Source organism: Cydia amplana, chromosome Z, assembly GCF_948474715.1.
Source record: "Cydia amplana chromosome Z, ilCydAmpl1.1, whole genome shotgun sequence".
In the NCBI taxonomy this organism is placed as follows: domain Eukaryota; kingdom Metazoa; phylum Arthropoda; class Insecta; order Lepidoptera; family Tortricidae; genus Cydia; species Cydia amplana.
Window position 1 is genome coordinate 9,674,943 of NC_086096.1, and position 24,571 is coordinate 9,699,513.

Sequence of the window (24,571 nt, forward strand, 5' to 3'; positions counted from 1 at the left end):
GTTAGCTGACATGGTTTTTTTTTCTTTTTTCAGAATTCAGCCGTACCTAATGAACAATTTGATGACAAAACATTAATAGGATTCGCGCAGATATCGATAGTTGATTAGGATTGGTACAACAGGTTTGTAGTCGTCGTGAATGCGCCACTAGTAGGAATTTGAAAAGATATACTTTATAGCATGTACTTTAGTTTAGCTACGTAAAACGGGGTCATTTACATCGGAGCAAGTATCAAGTCAAAAATATCCGGTTTTTTAATGTCTGTATAAGACATGTACATATTTATAATAAATAGATATGTAATTCTGAGGAAATATATATACTACTTTGTTATTTGTGTTGTACCTATAACACGCAAAAAGTTGCGATTAAAAGTTCTACTGATTCACAAGGCCCTTTTCCCAATAATTACTCATTTATTTGCAAGGCTCTGAAAAACGCCTGATTTTGAAAACATTACCCTGTTCCATACAACACAGACTTATTTTATACAAATGTCAACGATTAAATATGTCCCAATGACATCCGTAGACCGTAAAAGAACATTTTCGACTCGTAAATGGATCCTAAATTATGATTTGTTTTCAGAATGACGCGCGTTTTTCCGAGCCTTGTTCATTTGTTAGGGCCGATTTAGACGGCGCGCGAAATCGCATACGATTTTAGTTACATTGCGGACTGTTTGGTTACGCCCAATTCAACCGACCGATCAAAACCCGCAATGTAATGAAACTCGCATGCGAGTTCTCGCATCGTCTAATTGAGCCCTTACGCTTGCTTCGGTGCCAGTGATCTTGACCGCATTATATTTGTTAAACAATAATGGTGCTAAGGGTATGGAGGACATAAATGCCTCGCGGTCTTTGTATAGTGTTCGTGTGATAGGGTATAGATTAAATAATTAAAAGTTCCAAGCATGTATTTAGTACCTAAGTATTATTAAATTATTTATATTACAAACACCTTGTCTTGGTATTTAGCCAAAGATAAGAAAGTCGCTGAGAAGTTCAAACTTACATTACAAAAAGCCTTATTGGTTGCGCTGGTTGCCTTATAATATATTATGTAATTGAAGGCATACAGTGAAGTCAGATAATCAGCGTCGACTTACGGCTTTCGGCTTAGCAGAATTCCAAGTAGCCCAGGGCAGCCTGTCTAAACTTTGGATCTCTTATGCGAACACACATTTCCTTAAGTCTGTTTTATATCCGAAAGACTTAAATAACAGGTCGACAAGACAAAATAATGTGGACAGCTACAGCAAAATAGTGTTGTCAAGTTATCAAATACCGGTTTCCCAAAGTAAAAACACAGGGTTAAGTATCTCGTGTCTATAAGCCTTGCTGGTCGCCGTAATTGGATGAAGAAACTCCTATTTGAATAACATGATTTCACTATTTTCTGTTTCCTTTTTGGTCAAGCATGACACTTGTTACGTACGTATTCTGTTATGCTGTGCTGAACGTCGAAGTCAAATGACAGTTAGCAGCAGATTAAAATAAATATAGAGTATGAACGTTTAGAACTTTTCATCCGTGCATGTAGATATACTGGTATCTGTTCGACTTTCCCACCTATATTTATAACATATACGCTGCATATTGTATGTTTCATTTTTTTATAATATATATATATTTTTAATACCTCATTCGTTTTTATCAACTACTGTATTGGTATTGCCAAAACTCTGAAAACCACTGTAAGGCTCGGAACGCACTGCGATTAATTTCTTGCGGTTTCAGTCTTGCAAGTGCGTGCGCTTATGAAGCATGCCGTACGTTACACATACGTTACACTTTACAACCGCAAGAAATTAATCGCAGTGCGTTCTAAGCCTAACTCCGCTATCAGCAAAAAAATTGTAACTATTTCAGTCAAGTCGTGCGTTTCCGTGAAAAAACAATTGCATAAATACAAGAGTTAAAAAAAAAAACAATTTTCAAATTGCTGTCAATTCATTGTTCCTGATTCTGAATATCAGTGTGTAGGTATACATTTGTACAAATTGTCATTTGTACAAATTGTCATTTGTACAAATGTATTTATGTACTCTTGTATTTATGTAAAAAATACGAATTATACGTAAATAAAAGTAACTTCAATTTATAAAAAGTATTAAGTATACGATAACGCGCTAATTTCATGAAATCCACGCCCAAACTATCTGTTTTCTCTTTTTAGTAATAAGTTTTCTTTATTATGTATTATAATTTATGTCAGATAATTGTTAAAACAAAAAATTCAAAAAGATTTATAGTTTAGCTAAGTTTATACTGAAAATTTTAAGTTTTCATCCGAATTCGGTAGGAATTAAAAACTGGGATATATATTTTGTAAGAAAGCATCATTAGTTAACCGATTATACACATAAACACTAGTGACAGCGCCAAGTGGATAGTCAGTCTTTAACAATAAAATCGGAAAGCTTCGTCTGCAGCAAACCCAAGGAAATCAGTGGGATACACACTTACAGAGATGTGAAAAATACTTTATAAAAAGTATTTAAATACAAAATACAAATACTTCCTTGATATACTATTTCAAATGCAAAATACAAAATAGTTTTTGAATTTGTATTTAAAATACAAAATACGAAATAGGTATTTTCAAAATACTTTTTAAAAATACAAATACTTTGCGATAAAAGGTACTCTGAATAGTGAATACCTAGTCTGAATTAAAAAGTATTACTCAGAATATCCGAATTGAAGACTCTTTATTCTTTGAAAACAGTGTGTCAATCAGTCCTCTATCTAAAGTGAAAATTTCTAGTTGTTTGCTCATATTAACCGGAAGGATGATGGTTTATAACGGACAAATTTTAAAAGCATTAATTTAGATTTATAATGTTTTACAGCTAGTATAATGCCTCTCGTTAGTGTGATAAAAACGTCGTCGTGATAAAAGTATTTTGTATTTTGAAAATAGAAAATAGGTCCCAAAAACTATTTCAAATAAAATACAAAATAGTTTTTTTCAAAAGGTATTTAAATACAAAATAGGTATTTTGCATTTTGTATTTGCATTTTAAATACAAGTATTTCAAATAAGTCACATCTCTGCACACTTACGGAATATGTCAGTGTCATAAGTAGGTACACATGGCATAAGTACGTAGATCTGACGTGATGGCGTGATGCTAAAATGTCACACGTGCCACTATGAACAAACGGTCTTATGATGCTAATTGCAACAAAACTAGTTATACTGATGGTAACTTTTGTACGCCAGTCTTTTATAAAACCAAGGGTAAATTTCTGTTTTGCTAAGTGACGGGTTTTTCATCTGTACTTACTGTGATCGTCCGGACGCCCCGATTTGATTCATGTCATGCTAGACCTCTCGATCTGTGGGGGGAGGCGAAAGCACAAGCTCTTGAACTTATAGCTCCAGTGAGGGTTTTATTGTGCGGAAACAGAAACACTAATTAATAACCTTTTCACCTCAGCAGCTCGAACAAGGGTACTTTGCTACTTAAAAACAGTGAGCAAAATCGCATTTTGCAGGGAACTTAAAAACAGTGCGCAAAATGCGATTTTGCTCACTGTTTTTAAGTTGCAAAGTACCCTTGTTCGAGATGCTGAGGTGAAAATTTAATTGTTGGTATATCTTAAGAAAACATGAGTGAATAGAGGTAAGTGATGAAGAAGGAATACATTTTTCGGGTTCTGTAATATGTTCTCACTGCTGAGGTGAAAAGTTTTGTGAACTACGCGAGATCAAAGTTATTTACATCTCGTGCGCTTTTGAGTCCCTTACTACGCTCAAGATTCTAAATTAGATTCACTCGCTACGCTCGTGAATCTATTATAGAATCTTTCGCTTGCACGGGACTCAAAATAAGCACTCGAAGAAATATCAAACTTTGATCTCTTGTTGTACAAATAACTATTTAACCCTCGTTGGTCGCGGTAGTACGCTGATTGCTGTCATAGTACAGCCACCGCACGGGTTTGTTACGCCATTTAGGGTCCTATCTAAATTGGTTGTTCCATACTTACGCTATGAAATGTCCAATTTACCTAGAACCCTACATGGCGTAACAATCGCGGAGCGTGATGGTATATAGCGCTTCGCTTGTCCCGAATTTTTTTTCGCTCATCGCAAAGGCAAAGCACGTTAGGCAAAAACTTTCTTTCTTTCTATCTTGCCCTTATAAAAGACTGCGTGTCATAGTTTTATACAAGTCATTAATTAGATTTTAAAACAAGAATAGTTTATGTTAACATGGTAGTGTAGGTAAATATGTATAAATGAATCTAGTCTGCTTTTAGTAGTGACGATATATATTTTATGTCACCCTAGGCCCGTAAGTGGGATTTTCTCCCCGCTACGCAAAATCTCACTTCCTGACCACGGCAAGACGTAAAACTTTAGACCAGTGGTTCCTAACCTTTTCAGTCCGGTCACCCCTATAACTTAACTAGGGAACCTGATTTTACCCCTCCTCCCAATGGTAATAAAAAAATAAAACGTGTACGTTTGTTGTATTATTGTTTGTTATATTAGGTTAGCTTATTACCCCCGTAAAATACCATTTTTACCCCCAAGGGGGTAATTACCCCCAGGTTAGGAACCACTGCTTTAGACCAACCACGGTCGTAATTCGTAAAGCCCCAGATCGCAAATTTATTAACAAACACCTGCGATCTGGGGCATTCACGAATTCACCTCCTAGGTATGTAATGTACTGTTTTTTATTTGTGTCAGTGCAAAAAACACCGACTAAGGAAAATTACCAATCACACTTCCACAATCACTAAACAAAAGTTAATTAAAATGTATATTGCAATGGCAGATGATTATTAACATTATCATCAATATTTTATTGGATCTGGTTCATTATAATTAGGTACCTATATTACCATAGAACATTATTAAAGAGGTTAGAATGGCTATCGCGCGCAGTTAGTATCGGAACCGGTGTCGCCGCTCGTTCCTCTCCACATTTACTAACACTCGCCCAACGGTAGTAAAAACTTGTGTGCCTGGTGAATGGATACGCCTCCTTTAGACAGATTTGATGTCTGGCTTCTTAATCTGAAAGTTATTGTGGCGCAAAAAGGCATGTTTACTTCGTTTTCGGTCAGCGCGGGCGAGTAGCATGCGAGCGTTTGCTCAAAACCGGCGGCGACACGTACCCTGCTCGCATCGCCATTCTAACTTGTTCTGTGTATATTACCTTGCATAATAAAGTGTGGGAAAATGTTTTGAAAACTGTACCTATTTATTCTTTACACTGTTTTGTCGTAGCTTGATACGTGAAATAATAGTCATTTTATCAATCATTTCTGTTTAATTTTACAATTTAATATCGTAGGTAAGTATACTTTTTTTATAAAAAATCGAGCTATCTAAAAGCCGAAAAACAAGGTATTGTATTTTTGTAAGTTAATAGTTATTTGTTTTACAAGGGGGAAAAGTTCTTGTTTAACCTCTCGTGCTAATATTGATACCCGAGCAAGCGTAAAATTCCAAAATTGGATTCGAAAAATGGAATCTTGAGCGTTGCGAGGGTTTCAAGGCACGAGGGTTAAACATCAAACAAAATCAAAGCAAAACAATTCAAAATGAATATTATTAAGTATTTATCATATAAAAGTAAATTCTACCAGCCAACATAAGGAAACAACCCAAAATTTGCATCTGATTACTTTGCCCCACATGTGGATAAAATACAACTGTCTCATCAGTTTTTGAACAATCAAGAGGACCTTTATTAGCTGGTGTGGTAAAAAAAATATTTATTCGTAATTTGAATATTCTACCCTATTTATATGACAAATAAGGTATTTGTCACTCGACACACAAGATCTCGTTAAATAGATTTACTAAAACTACATCTCTGTAAACCGCACCAAGCTACGAGTTGATAAATTAGTTGAGTAGTTTCGTGCGAGCAATAGGTGCGAGCTGAGAATAATATATCTTTAGTGGTAACCTTTTTTATATAACAGTAGAATTCTTATATCACCTATAAAGAGTGTAAAGTTTCTCGCGCACTTGAATAAATAAGCCTCAGTTGGCCTCAGGCAGGCCTATACCTAAGAGATGTGTATGTACCTAGTAACTAAACAAAGCCTAAATCTGAACATATCTAGGGATGTAACTCGGTCAAAGAGAACAGAGTTACTGTCATGGTAAATTACGAAGCCACAGTACATTTACTGCCATCTTTCGACAGAAGGTTTAAACTGGTAGATCGCCATTTGACTTTGATATTTTTTCTTTCACTGATATGTGTTCATTTGTTAAATACTGAAATTTACGCCATCTACTCGACAGTAGGCCAAAGACTATGGCGCCAACGCTCGAAAAGATTGCACAATACCTTTGGCCTGTCGAGTAGATGGCGTTAATTTCAGTATTTATCAAATTAACACATATCAGTGAAAGGATCAATGTCAAATGGCGTACTAACAGTTTTAATCTTCTGTCGAAAGATGTCAGTAAATGTATTCACAGTTTTTACCTGTTATTTGGCTAGTGTAAAACCTCCCCGCACCGAAAACCCCGATGTATGTTGATAATGATAAATAGCGCAGCATATTCAAATAATGAATTTCAGGAAAGCGACAAAATCTATTGACTTAATCACCGCAAAAGTCCTCTCTACATCTTTGCAATCTGCCGTGTAAACATGAGCATAGCATGAGTAAAATAAAATAAAAATATTTACCTAAGATCCGAAAGCATCTTCGTCGTTCCTTTTGTTCACGCTTCCTTGCACACTAGGTATATCCGATTCATTATTTATAATATCGTTTTCCCAGAGACTAGACACGTATTATTCCACGTTCACCTATGCAAACCGACTAGTAGGGATCCACAAGGATTGGCAATCACGATTCGTTAGCGTCAATTGAGCGTCATAATGCAGCGAATGATATCGTCCAGCCAGCCTATTATGGATAGCTTTATCCATCTTTATCCACGTGATAAAATAACTGTCACTGTTTAACACCGTGGGAAAGAAAGTGACGGACACCGTTTTATCACGCTGTCACGTAGACAAGAACGACCATCATATCCGTACTGAACTCTCATATCAGCCAGCCTATTATGGATAGCTTTATCCATCTTTATCCACGTGATAAAATAACTGTCACTGTTTAACACCGTGGGAAAGAAAGTGACGGACACCGTTTTATCACGCTGTCACGTAGACAAGAACGACCATCATATCCGTACTGAACTCTCATATCAGCCAGCCTATTATGGATAGCTTTATCCATCTTTATCCACGTGATAAAATAACTGTCACTGTTTAACACCGTGGGAAAGAAAGTGACGGACACCGTTTTATCACGCTGTCACGTAGACAAGAACGACCATCATATCCGTACAGCCCAAGTGATAGTGATAAAACAAACCACGAAACTGCAATATCGTGCTAACAATTTAACATTTAAAGCGATATAGTTATATCTTTACCCATTGTATAGGTGAACCAGGATCTATTGAGGGTGCGCCATGTTGCGGAATTTCACTGGAACTAATTTTTTCATACTACACTGAATTGTCACCCTATACATGAGAATAACAGCGCCCTCTTGACAATTATCATATATTACTGGTCAGGCTATAGGTAGATGTACAGTTCGTAAATTCGTAAACATATCTCTTCTTTTCGATACTGTTGTGGAAGTATTCGATTTTATTCGTTTTTAGGGTTCCGTACCCAAAGGGTAAAAACGGGACCCTATTACTAAGACTCCGCTGTCCGTCCGTCCGTCCGTCCGTCTGTCACCAGGCTGTATCTCACGAACCGTGATAGCTAGACAGTTGAAATTTTCACAGATGATGTATTTCTGTTGCCGCTATAACAAATACTAAAAACAGAATAAAATAAAGATTTAAGTGGGGCTCCCATACAACAAACGTGATTTTTTACCGAAGTTAAGCAACGTCGGGCGGGGTCAGTACTTGGATGGGTGACCGTTTTTTTGCTTGTTTTGCTTTACTTTTTGTTGATGGTGCGGAACCCTCCGTGCGCGAGTCCGACTCGCACTTGGCCGGTTTTTTAATATTCTACGTGACAGATGGTACGGGCATGTAATGCGTCGCCCGCCCGAACAAAAAGTCAGAGTCCGGCGCCAAAAAGAGGAAGGGGCAAACAAGGACATGAAAGATGCAAATTGCAAATACATATCACATCTGAAACAACCCGGGACGGACAGACAGCGTCCCGGCGAAGAAAGACTAGGAGAGCAGACCCCAAATGGGATAATGCTAGGCGGAGAGAGAGAGAGAGATTCTACGTTCTACTACTTTCGTATTCTACGTTCTAGATAAAGCGAGTGCGAGAGAAAATTTGTTAAAATATATATACGACTGAGCCTGGCGTGTTCATATTTGTTTCTTAAAAATAACTTTTGTCACAGGGCGGACACGCCATACATCAAAAATGATTTGCATTTATATCTGTGCGCGGCACGTCTGTACACGCGTCATTGAGTTTCTGACGGAATCCTGACATGCTCTCAGTAGAGCGACTTACGCACACATTCATGTCGCGGCCAGTCGCGGGCGAGGTAATCCGAGTCGGGGCGGGGCGGTGCGTGTCCGTTCTGTATGATAATACTATTACTTATTCTGTGCTTTTGTATAAATACCACCTAGCCAATTTGCTCGCATTTAGCTTCAACATGTATTAATTTATAAAACAATCAGATCCAAAAGGCGTTATTTTAAAGAGTTGTAGCAAGAGTAATATTGAAAATAAATTCTAAATGTAAGCTACTTTTTCGCATATCATAGGCCCCAGTACACAATGGGCCATCGCCGGCCACTCCAAGGGACGCATTTATGCGTTAGATGGAGCAAGTGATATTGCCATCTCATTCTACCGCATGGCTGCGTCCCTTGGAGTGGCCGGCGATGGCCCATTGTGTACTGGGGCCTTAAGGTACCAGTGTGCATTCCATTTCACGGACTGTATATTTACCTACTTCTCAGAAAGTCAATTTTACATACGTAATGTAGTTAAGTTTATTGTATTATTAGTTAACAGATCTATATTTAATAATTATTTTATTATGCCATAGTTAAAGCATAGCCTACTTTACTACTGCTTTTTCGCTAGATCGGCTTATTTTGTAAAGCGATAATGGTGCCCTTTCATTTAATCCCAAATACAGGTGTGTGAAACAAAATGAATACACTTGTTTTTTTTTTCAATCTTGAAGCGTAGAGAAGATTTTAATGTGGCGAGTCAGCGGTATGAAAAACGGCGCTGGGCTATAATCGCGAAAATCGAATTTCGCAAATGACGGGCATCTGTCTCTGTCACTCTAATTACGCCTCCATTGGAGTAAAAGAGAAAGATCCCCGCAATTTGCGAAATTCGGTTTTCGCCCCCCTGCGCAGTTGCGCCAACGTTGTGTCGAGAAGCAGCCATAGAGTTGAGTAGACGCCGACGCTCCGGAGACGCTAGTGTAAGCTGGCTCTGATTTTCTTGTAAAACCATGCTTTCCTCATGGACCAACTACGTAATACTTCTTACTAGTTTAATTAATAAAAAAAATACCTTTAACCTTTTTGACGCCGTGTGTCAAACACAAAAGCTGTCACAATGACGCCACGTCACCGAAGTGCCAAAACTGAAATTGAACTTTATGCATATGCACGTAGGTCTATGTTGCTCTGTGGTCTGTGACCGATTAATCGGTATTTGGCGTTGAACCTACGGTGCGGATATATCGGTCATTGGCGTGCAAAAGGTTAAACGAGCAATTCTTGTATATTGATTTATTTATATTGTATATATATATTTCGGGGATCTCGGAAACGGCTCTAACGGTTTCGATGAAATTTGGTATATAAGGGGTTTTCGGGGGCGAAAAATCGATCTAGCTCTAGGTCTTATCTCTGGGAAAACGCTAATTTTTGGGATTTTATATTTCCGAGCAAAGCTCGGTCTCCCAGATATTTAATAAAAATTAGACGAAACGATTCGATAAAAGAGGTAGGTAGGTGAGTGCCTGCTGCCCCCGCCCCGCCTTTTATTGTTCGTCTTAGCGGGGGCACTGCCGTGCCCCCAGATTCGTACGCTACAGGATTTCATTCCTCAAGCTTTCAATGAATGATGTTCGTGTGATAAAGATACCGAACAATACTGATGTACAGTCAGCATTTATAGTACATACCTATATATGCGTATGCGTATGAAACAACGCGCCAAAAGTATCCGCTACCTACCCTTTAATACTTTACAAAGTAGATATAAATCAGTACAGTTCGCGTTATTTACGATACAAGTGCGGAAAAGAGAAAAGGAAAAGTAAAAGTATTTTTTCTCAAACATGCAATGAAATGTCGTCGCTACGTGCGATATAACAGTACGGTTACCATCAGTTTGTCACTGACATAAACGCCGTCGAGAACGTAATTTACTTTCTATACATCTCGCTCGCACTCGCATATTAGTGCAAACGGGATGTATAGAAAGTAAATTACGTTCTCGACGGCGTTTATGTCAGTGACAAACTGATGGTAACCGTACAGGCTTCGAAATAGGTTATCACGTTTCGGGCGGAGCGACTCGAGAGACTGTAAAAAGGAATTTATACTTGGTCAACCAGATCTTGACAGTAGAAAAAGGCGGCAAATTTGAAAAATGTAGGCGCGAAGGGATATAGTCTCATAGAAAATTTGAATTTCGCGCCTTTTTTTACTGACAAGATTTGGTTGACCAGCTATAATACAAAATTGAAGTCCTAGGCCAGGAAGTACAATTTTTTTTTAATTTTACAGATATTTGTGACACAGCATCGTGGCATACAGCCATTAAAGAAACTATGTAGTATTTGCTTTATTCGTTCGATTGGTTCGATTTCTTTTTTTTTTCATCTTTATAGGGCTGTATCTCCTAAACCGTGCGTCGTAGCGCAAAAATAATCAAATGTTCGTTCCTCTGTAAGAAACCCCTAATTCATATTTAAAAAAACCCCAAAAAGGAAATAAAAATACAAAAAAAGGAAAGAAATATATTTATAGGGCTGTATCTCCTAAAACGTGCGTCGTAGTGCAAAAATAATAATCTTTTCGTTCCTCTTTACGAAACCCCTAATTATTATAAAAAAAAAAAAACAAAGGAAAAATTTATCATCATAATCAATATTTATTATTATTTCTTTGCATGTTTAAGAAAAGCATATATGCATTCGGCCGGCAACCCCTTACTTCCCAGCCTCTGTAGTAATGTACTATTGACCGACTTCAAGATTACAAAAGGAGGAGGATCTCAATTCGGTTGTAAATATATGTTTATTCTACTGACTAATTGTTCTACATACAGGATGATTCACGAGACGTGAGCAGGACTAAGCCTACACAATCAGTAAATGTAAAAGAATCGTTCACCATAATATTTAAGTAAAACAATCACGCTTTTTTCTCTGTTGTTATACTTTTTGGCAGTGAAAGCATATAACTGGAAACCGCCTTTGGGAACATTACCGTTCAAATTCTCGGGCCAAATTAGCACACATACACAATTACGCCTACATTTAAATAAGACGATACGTTTACAGAGCCTGTCTCTATTACACTAACGTACACAGCTAAGTGTAGATGAAATGCATATAATGTCAATAACTACCAATCAGCGACATTAATCCGCTAATAACCTTCTTACTGTACGTACTGGCCGCTGAGAGTTCGCGGTTCATATTTGATTAGAATATGACTTGGACAGGGATAGGTTTATGCCATACATTGAAGAACCAGTCAAATAATTCACGTATAATAATTTAATGCAGATTAAAACATAACTAGTTAAAATGTTGTTATAAAATTAAATGACAGACTAACTCAACATAATTAAATATTCATTGTTGTATAAATGTATTCCGCTATAATAAGTATTTTGTATATTTTATTATCAATCTGTATGGCAGTGCGAAGTCACGTTCAGAGCCCGTACCATGAGTCACTGACAGTATCAAAACTGACATTTACGCTATCGAGAACGTAATTTACTTTCTATACATCTCGTTTGCACTAATATGCGAGTACAAGCGAGATGTATAGAAAGTAAATTACGTTCTCAACGGCGTTTATGTCAGTGCCAAACTGATGGTAGCCGTACTGGTATAGTCTGTCCGTTTTTCTAAGATCAAGTACGCCATAGTAAATGTATGGCGAACTTGATCTTAGAAATCGGACAGGCTATACAGCCTGCAAAATTTACATGGGTACACGAATCGGGTCAAAAATATTTGAACAGGCGGAGTCACAATAAATCCCCACTTTCAGTTCTAATGGAAATATTTTATATGTATATAGCCGGTCAAGCAAGTTTGTCAGTAGAAAAAGGCGCAAAATTTTGTATGGGACCATAACCGTTCGCGCGCTTACATTTTCTAAATTTGCCGCTCTTTTCTACTGACGGAAATGGCTTGAGAGAGAACCTACATATATGTGACAGTAGAGGCTGGATTCAAATGATCAACATTTTCAGATAATGTGTGTATTTGTTAAATTAATTCAGTGAAAGCGTGATAGAAAAAAATGTATCTACATATAGGAGACCGGGTATGATTATCTCACGGGTTATCTCATGAATAGAACATAATATTCTAGATATCTTGCCAGGCATCCACTCAATTTCATGTCTCTCTAATTGGACAGCTTTTTTCCATAGTTCTCTGCGAATAGCATCTTGTGGGAATCTGAATGGAAAGTAATGTAAAATGACAATACCAAATTTGATTATTAATTTGAAATAACTAGGTAGTATTTTTATAGTTCCATCTCATGAAATAAAAAAGGAAAATACAAATCTGTACGAAGGAATTTATTACTACATTTATAATTATATAGAAAACACCTAAACCAAACATAAATTAATAAAATAGTCTACTTCATTTGGCATAAAACCATCCCTATTATCCTCGCAATTTAAAAAGTCGTATGTTGTTATGAAAGTCGTATGCAGTTATTACGTTTTAGCTTAGCACGATAGTATTGAAAAAATGTCGTCATGTTTATTCCAAATTTTACTGAAGTTATCTGTTTACTACAAGTGAAAAGTGATTCCACTGTCCTTGATATGAACTAAAATAACTTCTGCACCACTTCACGACACATGAAGACATTTTTAATTACAAAAAAACGTAGTTTTTATAAACCAATTTAGCCATCCGTCACTGACTGTCATCTCGGCCGAACTGAAGTTGCCAATCGAACAGTCTGTAAGCACCGCCTACAATCGAATACTTTACGTTGGGTCATAATTGAGCGGACAGAATACTTCCATGGTTTATATGCGTTCACTGCTTTTTGGTAAGGACAAATTTAATTATCTACAATCATGGATACCCTACAACATTTAATAACAAAGATAAACCCTTTTTAACCGTTATGACAGCACTTTGAGTATGAAGAAAACAAAATGTCACACCTGAGATACGATTTTTCAAAAGTAACCCGACTCCGATGACATTCAATTTGGCACTTGTTATGGATAAAACAAAGAGGGTGACCATAAATGTCGTAAATAAATTTAAAACTTTTTTTTAACAGTGTAAAATAAATTAAAGTTAATCTCACAAATACTGGTACGAAACAGTTGTTTATAACTTACTGTATGCATAGGCTTGATCCTGCTCACGTCTCCTGAATCATCCTGTATAGAGACATGTGTATTTTTGATAAGCTATTGGAGAATAGTAGTACTTTTGACGCGTACCGCTACTTTGATGCTGACTGTACCTGCTCAAAGATGGGAGAGACTAATAAAACTAGAAACAGAACATGTTCACACAATTTAATTAAAAACAAGTGACAATTTTGTTACGACACACACATGTTACAGGCCACTACCTTGAGACATTCAGCGCAGAGGATGCACGGACTCCACACTATAATCGCCACGAAGAACAGCAAAAGATCTGACACTTGCCTCCAAAGATTCAGCATTTGCAAACAGTACGGATAGCACACTGGACACATATAATATACCCACAAACAAGGTTTTGTTCTTAAGGACATTAAGTAAAAATCGCATGCATATTGACCTTTTTGCTCTTCCGCGAGTTTTTTATTACGATAGTATCTCTCTCTAATTCTTCTAGTAAGCCTTCTATAACCACGTCTGGTTACGGCAAAACCTTTCTTTGCTTTTTCATCCAATTCTGATTTCGCTCCCTCCTTTTCTTTCTTCTCTTTATTTGCACTTTTCCCAGTCTTGCACTTTTTTATTCCTAAAAACATTAATTGTTAAAGTTGTTACTTTTATAATAAATGTACGCCTTGTGTAAAAGTTTTATAAAAAGGTCCCATTTGGTGGAAATCTAGAAGAGCGCCGTCTACAATTAACTTTTCACCTTATCCAATTTTTCGTGTACCCCTAAGCTATTACCTAGTTGTAATAAGAACGATTAAAGCTGCAACAAATATGGCAACATAATGAACAATTTATTCCTCATTAACCTTCTTCTAGGCCGAATCAATTTTGAATCTTATTGGAGGATTTGGAGGTTATCCCAATAAATCCAAATATACTTATTCTAAACTAGCTTCTGCCCGCGATTTCGTCTACGACTCTACGTGGAATGATGTGATTGATATAAAACTACCATAATAAGTCCTTCCCTGGGCCTCGAACTATTTCAAAACCAATTTCATCTTAATCGGGTCAGCGGTTTAAAGCGTAAGTAAAGTAAAGAGGTAAACAGACCTCAGAGTTACTTTTGCATGTATAATATGTATTACTAGCGACCCGCCCCGGATTAGCACGGGTTAACACATTAATACATAACCCTTCCTCTTAAATCACTCTATTTAAAAAAAGCGCATCAAAATCCGTTGCGTGGTTTTAAAGATCTAAGCATACATAGGGAAAGACAGACAGCGGGAAGCGACTTTGTTTTATACTACATATGTAGTGAAGAACGGGTATAGTTAAGTTGCAAGTAGGTACATTGCTATAATTAAGTGTAGGGATGTAGCAGTACTGATAGTTCCGCTACTCGATGCTAGATGTAGACACTGAAATTAATAGTCTTTTTGGTGCCAAAACTGATGTATGAAGTGAACACTCTTACACTTGTCTTACTATATTTCTCTTTACTTAACTTTTTCGACGCCAATGACGGATATACCCGGTGTGGCCTGTAATACGAGCCTGACCAACATTTATTCAGCGACTTTTAAAAATAACTTGTAATGTTATTTTTAGCACACTTTAAAGTTTATTCTAACACGCAATGTAGGTACTAACTTTATATGCAGTCAATGGCGGCGAAAAGGTCAAAAATCTTCTTAATTAATTATTACACGGATTTAATTTATATCCAATGGCGTAGCTAGGCGTGGGCGAAGTGGGCCGTCGCCCACGGCCTCGCGCCTCAAGAGGGGCCTCGCGCGAGGCCCCTTCGGGCACAGTGAAAGAAATGGGCCTCGCAGATGCGATTTCGCCCACGACTAGATTAGTTCACGCTACGCCACTGTCTATATCTGGTTTAATTTATCGCCCGTAACCAATACACACTGTATAAGTATTGGTGGTTGAAAATTGTTGCTGCTTTAGCCGTTGAATGTTATACGAAAAAATAATAAAACAATTCGAGGTGTAGGTATATACAGAAAAGAAAAAAAAACCACCCCTGGTGGAGAAAAAACCACTTTACTGTAAATACCTGTAAATACTTCGTGGGCACATAGTTTCATGTATCATCTACCGTATGGGACAGGATTAAAAAAACCAGTATACAAATTACGTTACCAGGCGCGAGTAACCTTTTTAAAGTACAGTAAAGACATATTATGAATGACACACACACACCAGTCACCACAGCGATGAGTTATAAATATAAAGTAAGCTTTTTAAATTCAATTCAAACGTTGTTTCCCTATCGAATCTAATTATTATAACTATGTAATTAGACAGTATACTCATAAATAAATCAGACCTTGGTAGATGTATTATAAACTAGCTGTTGCCCGCGACTTCGTACGCGTGGATTTGTATATTGGTGGTTATAAATTTTACATTAGCTTAGAACATTATGCAGCAAAAGATAGCAGTAGGGACTGTTAATCATTTGTTAATTATTATACAACGCTTGAGATTTGTCTTTCACAACCTGGCTACGAAGTTTCAAGCCCCTAACTGAATAAAATTGTTCTCGATAATCTCGATATAATCTCTCTCAACCCCAAGAAGATTTTCAAGTCTACTATTTAATAAAACCTACTACCTAACTACCTATTTACGAAGTTTGAAGTTCCTAGCTTTAAATAAAATTTGAACCCTCTACCAACTCTCAACCCCTGTTTAAACTTTTAGGGGATGAATTTTTAAAAACGCTGAAATTACTTTTCTTGTATTGTAATAATATGCCTTTATACAACGATTCAAGTCCCGCACTCCAATAAATATTTGGGTTCCATACAAATTTTCGACCCCCTTCCACCACCTTGGGGGATGAATTATCAAAGACTCTGAAATTAGTTTTCTTTCCTCTTAATAAAATACCTTTTTACGAAGCTTCAAGTTCCTAGCTTTAAATAAAATTATAACCTATACAATCTTTCAACCCCTTTTTAACCCTGTTATCGGATGAATTTTTAAAAACGCTGAAATAAGTTTTTTTGTGTTCTAATACTATGGCGTTGTACAAAGATTTAAGTCTCGCACTCTCAAAAATATTTGATCTCCATACAAACTTTCAACCCCTTTTTCACCTCCTCGGGGGATGAATTTTTAAAAACACTGAAATTTGTTTTGTTGTTTTTTAATTTAATACCTTTTTGCGAAGTTTCAAGGTCCTATCTTAAAATAAAATTTACACCCCAAGACAAAGTTTCATCCCCTTTTTTACCCCCTCAGGGGTTGAATTTCCTAAAACGTCGCAATTCCTTTTTTTGCAATCGGCTATTATGCCTTTCTAAGAAGTTTCAAAGCATTTGTAGTGGATTCAAACTTTCAACCCCTTTTTAACCCTGTTAGGGGATGAATTTTCAAAAACGCTGAAATTACTTTTCCTGGCTTATAATAATATACCCATATACAAAGTTTAAAGTCACACACTCACAAAAATATTTGATCTCCATACAAACTTTCAACCCCTTTTTCACCACCTTGGGGGATGAAATTTCGAAAACGCTGAAATTAGTTTTCTTATTTTTTAATATAATACATTTTTACAAAGTTTCAAATTCCTAGCTTAAAATAAATCTTGAACCCCATACAACCTTTCATCCCCTTTTTAACCCTTTTAAGGGATGAATTTTTAAAAACGCTGAAATTACTTTTCTTGAGTTTTAATAATATGGCTTTATACAAAGACTCAAGTCCCGCACTCTCAATAATATTTGATCTCCGTACAAACTTTCAACCCCTTTTTCACCACCTCGGGGGATAAATTTTTAAAAACGCTGAAATTAGTTTTCTTGTTTTTTAATTTAATACCTTTTTGCAAAGTTTCAAGGTCCTAGCTTAAAATAAAATTTGCACCCCAAGACAAAGTTTTATCCCCTTTTTTACCCCCTTAGGGGTTGAATTTCCTAAAACGTCGCAATTACTTTTTTTTGTAATCGGCTATTATGCCTTTCTAAGAAGTTTCAAAGCATTTGTAATGGATTCAAACTTTCAACCCCTTTTTAACCCTGTTAGGGGATGAATTTTCAAAAACGCTGAAATTACTTTTCCTGTCTTATAATAATATACCCATATACAAAGTTTAAAGTCACACACTCACAAAAATATTTGATCTCTATACAAGCTTTCAACCCCTTTTTCACCACCTTGGGGGATGAATTTTCGAAAACGCTGAAATTAGTTTTCTTGTTTTTTAATATAATACATTTTCACAAAGTTTCAAATTCCTAGCTTAAACTAAAACTTGAACCCCATACAACTTTTCATCCCCTTTTTAACCCCCTTAGGGGTTGAATTTTTCAAAATCGCTTCTTATCTCTTGTACACTTTACAAATGCAACCTAGTGTGCAAATTTCAACTTTCTAGCTTTTGTAGTTTCGGCTCTGCGTTGATGAATCAGTCAGTCAGTCAGTCAGTCAGTCAGTCAGTCAGGACACTTGCATTTATATATATAGATAAGTCTTGGTTACATGTGGGTATTGCAATGCACGCGTTTTAGTGCAACGGATTAAAAAGCTTACCTTCATTAGACAACAACTTTTGTCTATCGTCATCTTCTTCTGGGTTCTTAAATACTGAAGTAATAAAACTCGAACGGCTTGTACCTTTGAGTATCTCGCACTTTCTTTTGTCCTTAATCCTCTTTTTCTGCGCTTTCTTCTTTGCTTTTTTTGCCTTTTTCTTAGCCTTTTCCTTAGCCTTTTTTTTGTCCTCACGTTTGGGTTTGTTACACCACTTTTTGAAACAGGCCAAGAAATCCTTTTTTTCAACACATGTGCCTGGTTCACACTCGTACGCTTTTAAAGGGCGGTATTTCGTCCCAACTTTTTTTTCTTCAGTGCATACTACACACTTATCGCTGAAAAATAACTGACCAAAACACCTCTCGAGAAATGAACATCCAGGATTAACATTTCCTTCTTGAACAGTAAATTTCTCGGTCTCAATAAACGGACTGCAGGTACAACTCCCCACACTTCTTGTTTGTTCTTCTACCTTATTGCATATGTATTTATCGTAACATTTTTTGAGAAAGACGAGTGGTGAAAAAATCATTGAACGGCCAAAAGAAGGGTCGGTCCCGACTCGATCAATAATTCGTTGTCTGGTTCGTTGAAACGCGTTTGCATGGCAGCATGTGTCGCATACCGGTGACTCTGATTGTTGTGTGCCCCACTCACTGCTTCGGCCACTGTTAGCACAATCACATACATTATCAGTCTCATATGGACTCTCTAACTCTGAATCGCTCCTACCTAATGAAAAAGATTGTTGCATGGATGTCGATCCACTGCCAATATTGACTTTATTGTTGTAGAGAACTTGGCGTTTGGCTGCTAATCTACCAGATGGAGGTGCAGTTAATGGGCGCTCTTCGTCTGTATACATGCGTCCTTGGGTGGTTTGCGGTGGCCCGCCGATATTAATGTTGAAAGCTACATGCGACCTAATGCCCTTCAACTTACCAGTAGGTTGCTGATATGGAGCAATATCGTATACTTGATACACAGCTTGCGTTTTCGCATATGGTTTCAGGAATTGTATTTCTCGGTTCTTTGACGTCTGCGCTGAGGGAGTTTGTACCGACCGCTCAGTTAACAATGAGCTTGAGAAATTGGCCAATAGTTTGTTGACAGATAAGTCGCATTGAGAAGGGAAACGGAAATGGATTGCGTCCGTATTACTTTTCGCCGACCCGCATGTCCTTTGTCTTGATTTGATTAGTAAATTCATGGCATTCGAATTTGGGTTTAGTCTTATATTCATCTTTAATTGAAGTGACGGTCTTGAGTCTGCCGATTTTATGAGCTGTCTTTTACTGACTCCATCGACTTTATTCTTCTTTTTAGTGTTTAAGCTACACTTTGAGTATTCTGTATTCGGTAATAGAGCAATTGACGTTTTTCCAGAATTTACGTGGCTTGATAAATCTTTTAAAAGGTACTGCATACATTTGGCCATATCTATGTTTGATGCTTCAGATTGTCTTTTTATTCGTCTATCTTTCACTTTAGTGGGCACATTTTTATCCTTTTTAGAACATGGTGGTACACTTTGTCTTTTACGTGAACATTTTTTTGGTTCCCGATTTAAACGGTTACTATCTTTATGCACCTCTGAGTGTAGACATTGAAGTTTGCATTTGTTTTTTTTTGCTTCATTGGTTTTTCTTATACATTCAGCAGCGCGCGAGTGGGTTAAAGTGGGTGGGGATCGACGTGCTGCTTGATGCCGAACTTCCGACTTTAGCCACGCGGTGAAGGCGTGTTCGTCAACCGACTCTCTACCCGCTTTCTTACATGTATCAATATTATCATTACAAATGCAAGATTCACAAAGTTTCGAGTGTCCCAGTCTTAAACTCTCCACAATATTACCAAGTTCTATCAAAGTGCAGGCTTCCTCAAGAAACTTTTTTGTTTGATTTTGATGTTTACAGTACCTTCCAGCCATTAAATCAGCGGACATTATTGGTACTGGAAATGAAATGGATTTCATACATTGATTGAGTAGGTAAGATGCGTAAAATCTAAGACGATTTCGTGCTTCCAATTTGACAAGTAGACGAGATGGCATCGCGCTGTACGACAGCTCCATGAATTTTGCGGTCACTCTGATTGTCAAAAGTTGACGTTTCACAATTCAGTGACCGCAAAACATATGGGGCAGTAAGTACAGTCACGCTCCGTGATTGTTACGCCATTTAGGGTTCTAGCTAAATTGGACATTCCATAACGCAAGTATGATATAACCAATTTAGGTAGGACCCTAAATGGCAATCCCGTGTGGTGACTGTACAACGCAGTCTGTTTTAGATATCAAACTAAGGGGTACGTTTTAGGGTTCCGTACCCAAAGGGTAAAAACGGGACCCTATTACTAAGACTCCGCTGTCCGTCTGTCCGTCCGTCCGTCTGTCACCAGGCTGTATCTCACGAACCGTGATAGCTAGACAGTTGTAATTTTCACAGATGATGTATTTCTGTTGCCGCTATAACAACAAATACTAAAAACAGAATAAAATAAAGATTTAAGTGGGGCTCCCATACAACAAACGTGATTATTGACCGAAGTTAAGCAACGTTGGGCGGGGTCAGTACTTGGATGGGTGACCGTTTTTTTGCTTGTTTTTTTTTTGCTTGTTTTGCTCTATTTTTTGTTGATGGTGCGGAACCCTCCGTGCGCGAGTCCGACTCGCACTTGGCCGGTTTTTTTTCTTAGATTTTACCTCTCTATTATAATCAATTCCCTTTGACCATACTAAGGGCTCTGCTAAGATCAGAGGAAAAAAATGTAACGTCTCGTACAGTCACGCTCCGTGATTGTTACGCAATTTAGGGTTCTAGCTAAATGGAATATCCCATAGCGTAAGTATGGAACAAACAATTTAGTACTCTAAATGGCGTAACAATCCCGTGTGCTGACTGTACCTATTCTAGACACGCAATAAAAAGCATCTGGGTAATTCCATGCCAAGAGTAACAGGAGCTACCATTTCGTTGCATGTTTTTTAAATACTGTATATATTTAGTAGGTACCTAATTTAGTCTCTAGGTTTTATGTATTATTTTAATTTATAAAAAAATACGCAATGAAATGGTAACACGCGTATTTAATTACTCTTGTCGTATTATTAATTAGTTATAGCCATCCAACTGTTAACTGACCACAAGGAACCACAAGAAAGTACCTACGACTGTCAGTGAAATAGACATTCTAACTATTAAAAGGCAGTTACAAACAAATATATTCATATTTACTTACAAATTAACGTGACTCCATATAACAACGTTTAGGAAAGAAACCTACGAAAACATTATAAATAATAGTGATTAGTTTATACCGGCACCGGTTAAAATACGCGTCGCAAGAACTTGGCCGCCGTGATACAATCGAAGTTACTTACTTTAAGCCCACATGCCAATAGCATGAAACTTGGCATGAACATATTGTATACCTATCTAATTATGTTCATGCCAAGTTTATAAATACATCTATGTCAGGTATACAGGGTGGCCCATTTAGATCGGTCAGTATGGGAAAATCTGAAACTATAAGACATACGGCGATCTCTTCTTAGGAACCATGTCATCGATTTTAGTAACAAGAAAAACTGCATTCATACATTTAAATTTTTTTATGTAAAATGTACTTATTGAAAAAAATGGTGGCCATTTCGAAAACATACTAAAATAAATTAAAGGATATGAATACAATGCATTTTATTCATTTCAGACATCATGTTTCATAGTAACATTTACTGCTTAAGACCTACACAATCGATATCTAAATAGAAATAATTTTAGATTTTTTTTTTTCAAAACGTCCGGGTTCGATTCCCGAGCTGAGTACACATTTTTTTAAATGTATGAATGCAGTTTTTCTTGTTACTAAAATCGATGACATGGTTCCTAAGAAGAGATCGTCGTATGTCTTATAGTTTCAGATTTTCCCATACTGACCGATCTAAATGGGCCACCCTGTATGGGTGCCTATTAGTTTCTGTTGCTTGAATTTGTACTACAAATAATATAGAGCGAGCAGAATGCTTGCCTCTCCATTTTCATCGATTGTATGGTAGCGGCTAAGTTCTTGGAATAACCATAAACCTTTGTTGGCACGAGATAAACGGGATAAACCGATGGACGCGTGATGGCCACATCTTTTGTTACATCCTAATTTCCTGGCTTGAATTATACACCAACAAATTTAATTTGACATTTAACATTTAGGTAATTCTTACCGGACAACACAACAATTTGCGCCCTCTAAACCGTACATCCACAAAACGGTAAATTTGGTTGTCATCAATACAGTGAGGACATATAAAAACTGGCTTGTTCCACCAGTAATACTTAGTTTACTGAAAATTGTAATAATTACATATTACAGAAAATGCACTCTTTATAAATTTTCGACTGACAACGTGTTTAAACCATCAGAAAGTCAAAGGATAAATTTTCATGATGGCTTGATGACATTAATTTGAAATAATCTGATTTATGTCGACTGTGTTAATCATAGATCATAGATGTATTAATTTAAAAAAGAAAACTGACAGCCAGCCAGAGCAGCCAGCTGCTCAACTTCTCTAGTCGAGTGTGCTCAGAGCATAAAAAGGTCAAATACGGCGTTGCGTGAACAAGAGATTTCCTTTGGCAGGATTGGTCCTTAGGACCCAAGGATGGATTTAACAAGTGGAGCCACCCAGATTTTTGATGCAGGTGGGCGGTGGGGGAGGGGGGGGGGGGATTAAGCGTCTGTGTCGTCTGAGGTTAATAATTCCTTAAGTTTAGGTTCTAAGTCAAGTTTAGTATAATTTTCAAGTAAATCAAAGATGTAGGTAGATGTAGATTTCATTCAAATCGGTTTAGCGGTTACTGATTCCCCATACAATCCTACACTTTACCTTTCCTTTTCGGTCAGACTTATAGGTGTCTGGCGGTTTAAAGGGGCAACGCCGCCAGCATTCTAGGTTCCATTCCAGAAGCGGGTAGCTTTGGAGAGATATTTTATATTTAGTTTTAGTTGTTATTTTTAGGTTTTATGTAAATATTGTTTCATTTGTACCTTCATGTATTATTTAATTAAATATGTCATTTTTGTAAGGGATTTTTTTGGGATAAATACTATCCTATGTTCTTCCCCGGGACTCAAACTATCTCTATACCAAATTTTACCTTAATCAGTTCAGCGATTATTGACTCGCCATACAAATTCCACTTCCCTTTTCACACCTTTAAGGAATTATTTTTGAGATTAAAAGTATATTCTTCCCTGGGACTCACACTATCTCTATACCAAATTTCAACTAAATTGGTTCAATAGTTTAAGCGTGAAGAGGAATTTAAGAAAAAAGTTTTTTTTTTCATATTTTATATGTTTTTACTTCGGAATAATGTCATTATGATTTATGATATCATAAATGAATTCGGCATCCCCGATTTATACGAAAACGATACCAAACTTGGCCTAGTAACTAAAATGATATTGATATCAAGATAGAGAGCCCCCCCCCCCCTAGAATATTTACATCAAAAATCTTGGTAGCTCCACTTCTTAAATCTATCCTTTGGTCCTAAGGACTAATCCTGCCAAAGGAAATCTTTTGTTCACGCAACGCCGTATTTTAGGACCTACACTCTCGACTAAAGCAATAAGAAGGAAGGTCATAGAGAAAGTAAGCCAAGAGTGCTCACTCCATACATCACTTTTGGTACCAAAAAGACTAATATTTTCAGTGTCGACATCTTGCATGGAATTATCAGTACTGCTACTTGACAATAGATGTACCTAGCACCCACCGGAAAGTCTTATGTTGTTGAGCATTAGACTTTCCGGTCAGCCAAAGTCACCATTTGCGCCCACTTTTCTCTTAACTACTCAATGCAAAAAAGTAATTACATACAGCTCTGAATAATCTAACACCCAGTTCTGCCTACGTCTATCATTCATTCTTCTTTCTTACTTATTAATGTTATTATTAACACTGTCAGAACTGAGCCGTAAGTATTAACCCAGTATTTTCAATGCAGACTAGAAGACAGAGTTATTATAGTCCTACAGAATTATGTGAAAGACTAATCGATGAGGACCTGAAGTTTAACTGAATAGTAAAGGGTGACCACGCCTACCGGCAAAGGGAAGCCAATGACAGCAGCCGCAATGGGGTAAGTGGATGCCCCGCCCACTACCCCGGCCACCCACTTCGGTCTCCATTCGGCTAACGGTACATTCGTGTGGAATTCTACCTTCATACAAGACACCTAATTGGTAAGTTTTTATGAATTATTCATAAATTTCTAACTATATCTAGTTAATTACGATAATCAATTAAGAGCAGAATGCGAGTTTTATGTAATTTCGTGTATTTTATCTTTTTCTTTGTCTTCTTTGATAAGTTCCCTTCGGCCGCGTACGCAACCGAACCGAAACTTAGTCAAATAAAACTATGTATTACC

The 24,571-nt window shown here is 37.1% G+C and overlaps 2 protein-coding genes and 1 long non-coding RNA gene across 3 annotated transcripts in view; all 3 read left to right on the forward strand.

Moving 5' to 3' along the window:
- Positions 1-245, forward strand: part of LOC134661476 (serine/threonine-protein kinase OSR1-like) — a 36,387-nt gene extending 36,142 nt beyond the window's left edge. The window contains exon 14 of the mRNA XM_063517588.1: positions 34-245. Within this exon, the coding sequence (XP_063373658.1) occupies positions 34-108 (75 nt within the window). The 3' untranslated portion in view covers positions 109-245. The remainder of the gene's footprint in view (positions 1-33) is intronic.
- Positions 1-24,571, forward strand: part of LOC134661460 (nuclear receptor subfamily 2 group E member 1-like) — a 41,004-nt gene that overhangs the window by 1,293 nt on the left and 15,140 nt on the right. The gene's annotated exons all lie outside the window — the stretch shown is intronic.
- On the forward strand, positions 11,292-13,645 carry LOC134661265 (uncharacterized). The gene is made up of 2 exons (XR_010097943.1): positions 11,292-11,405; positions 13,294-13,645. It is a non-coding gene; the product is annotated as an uncharacterized LOC134661265 (long non-coding RNA).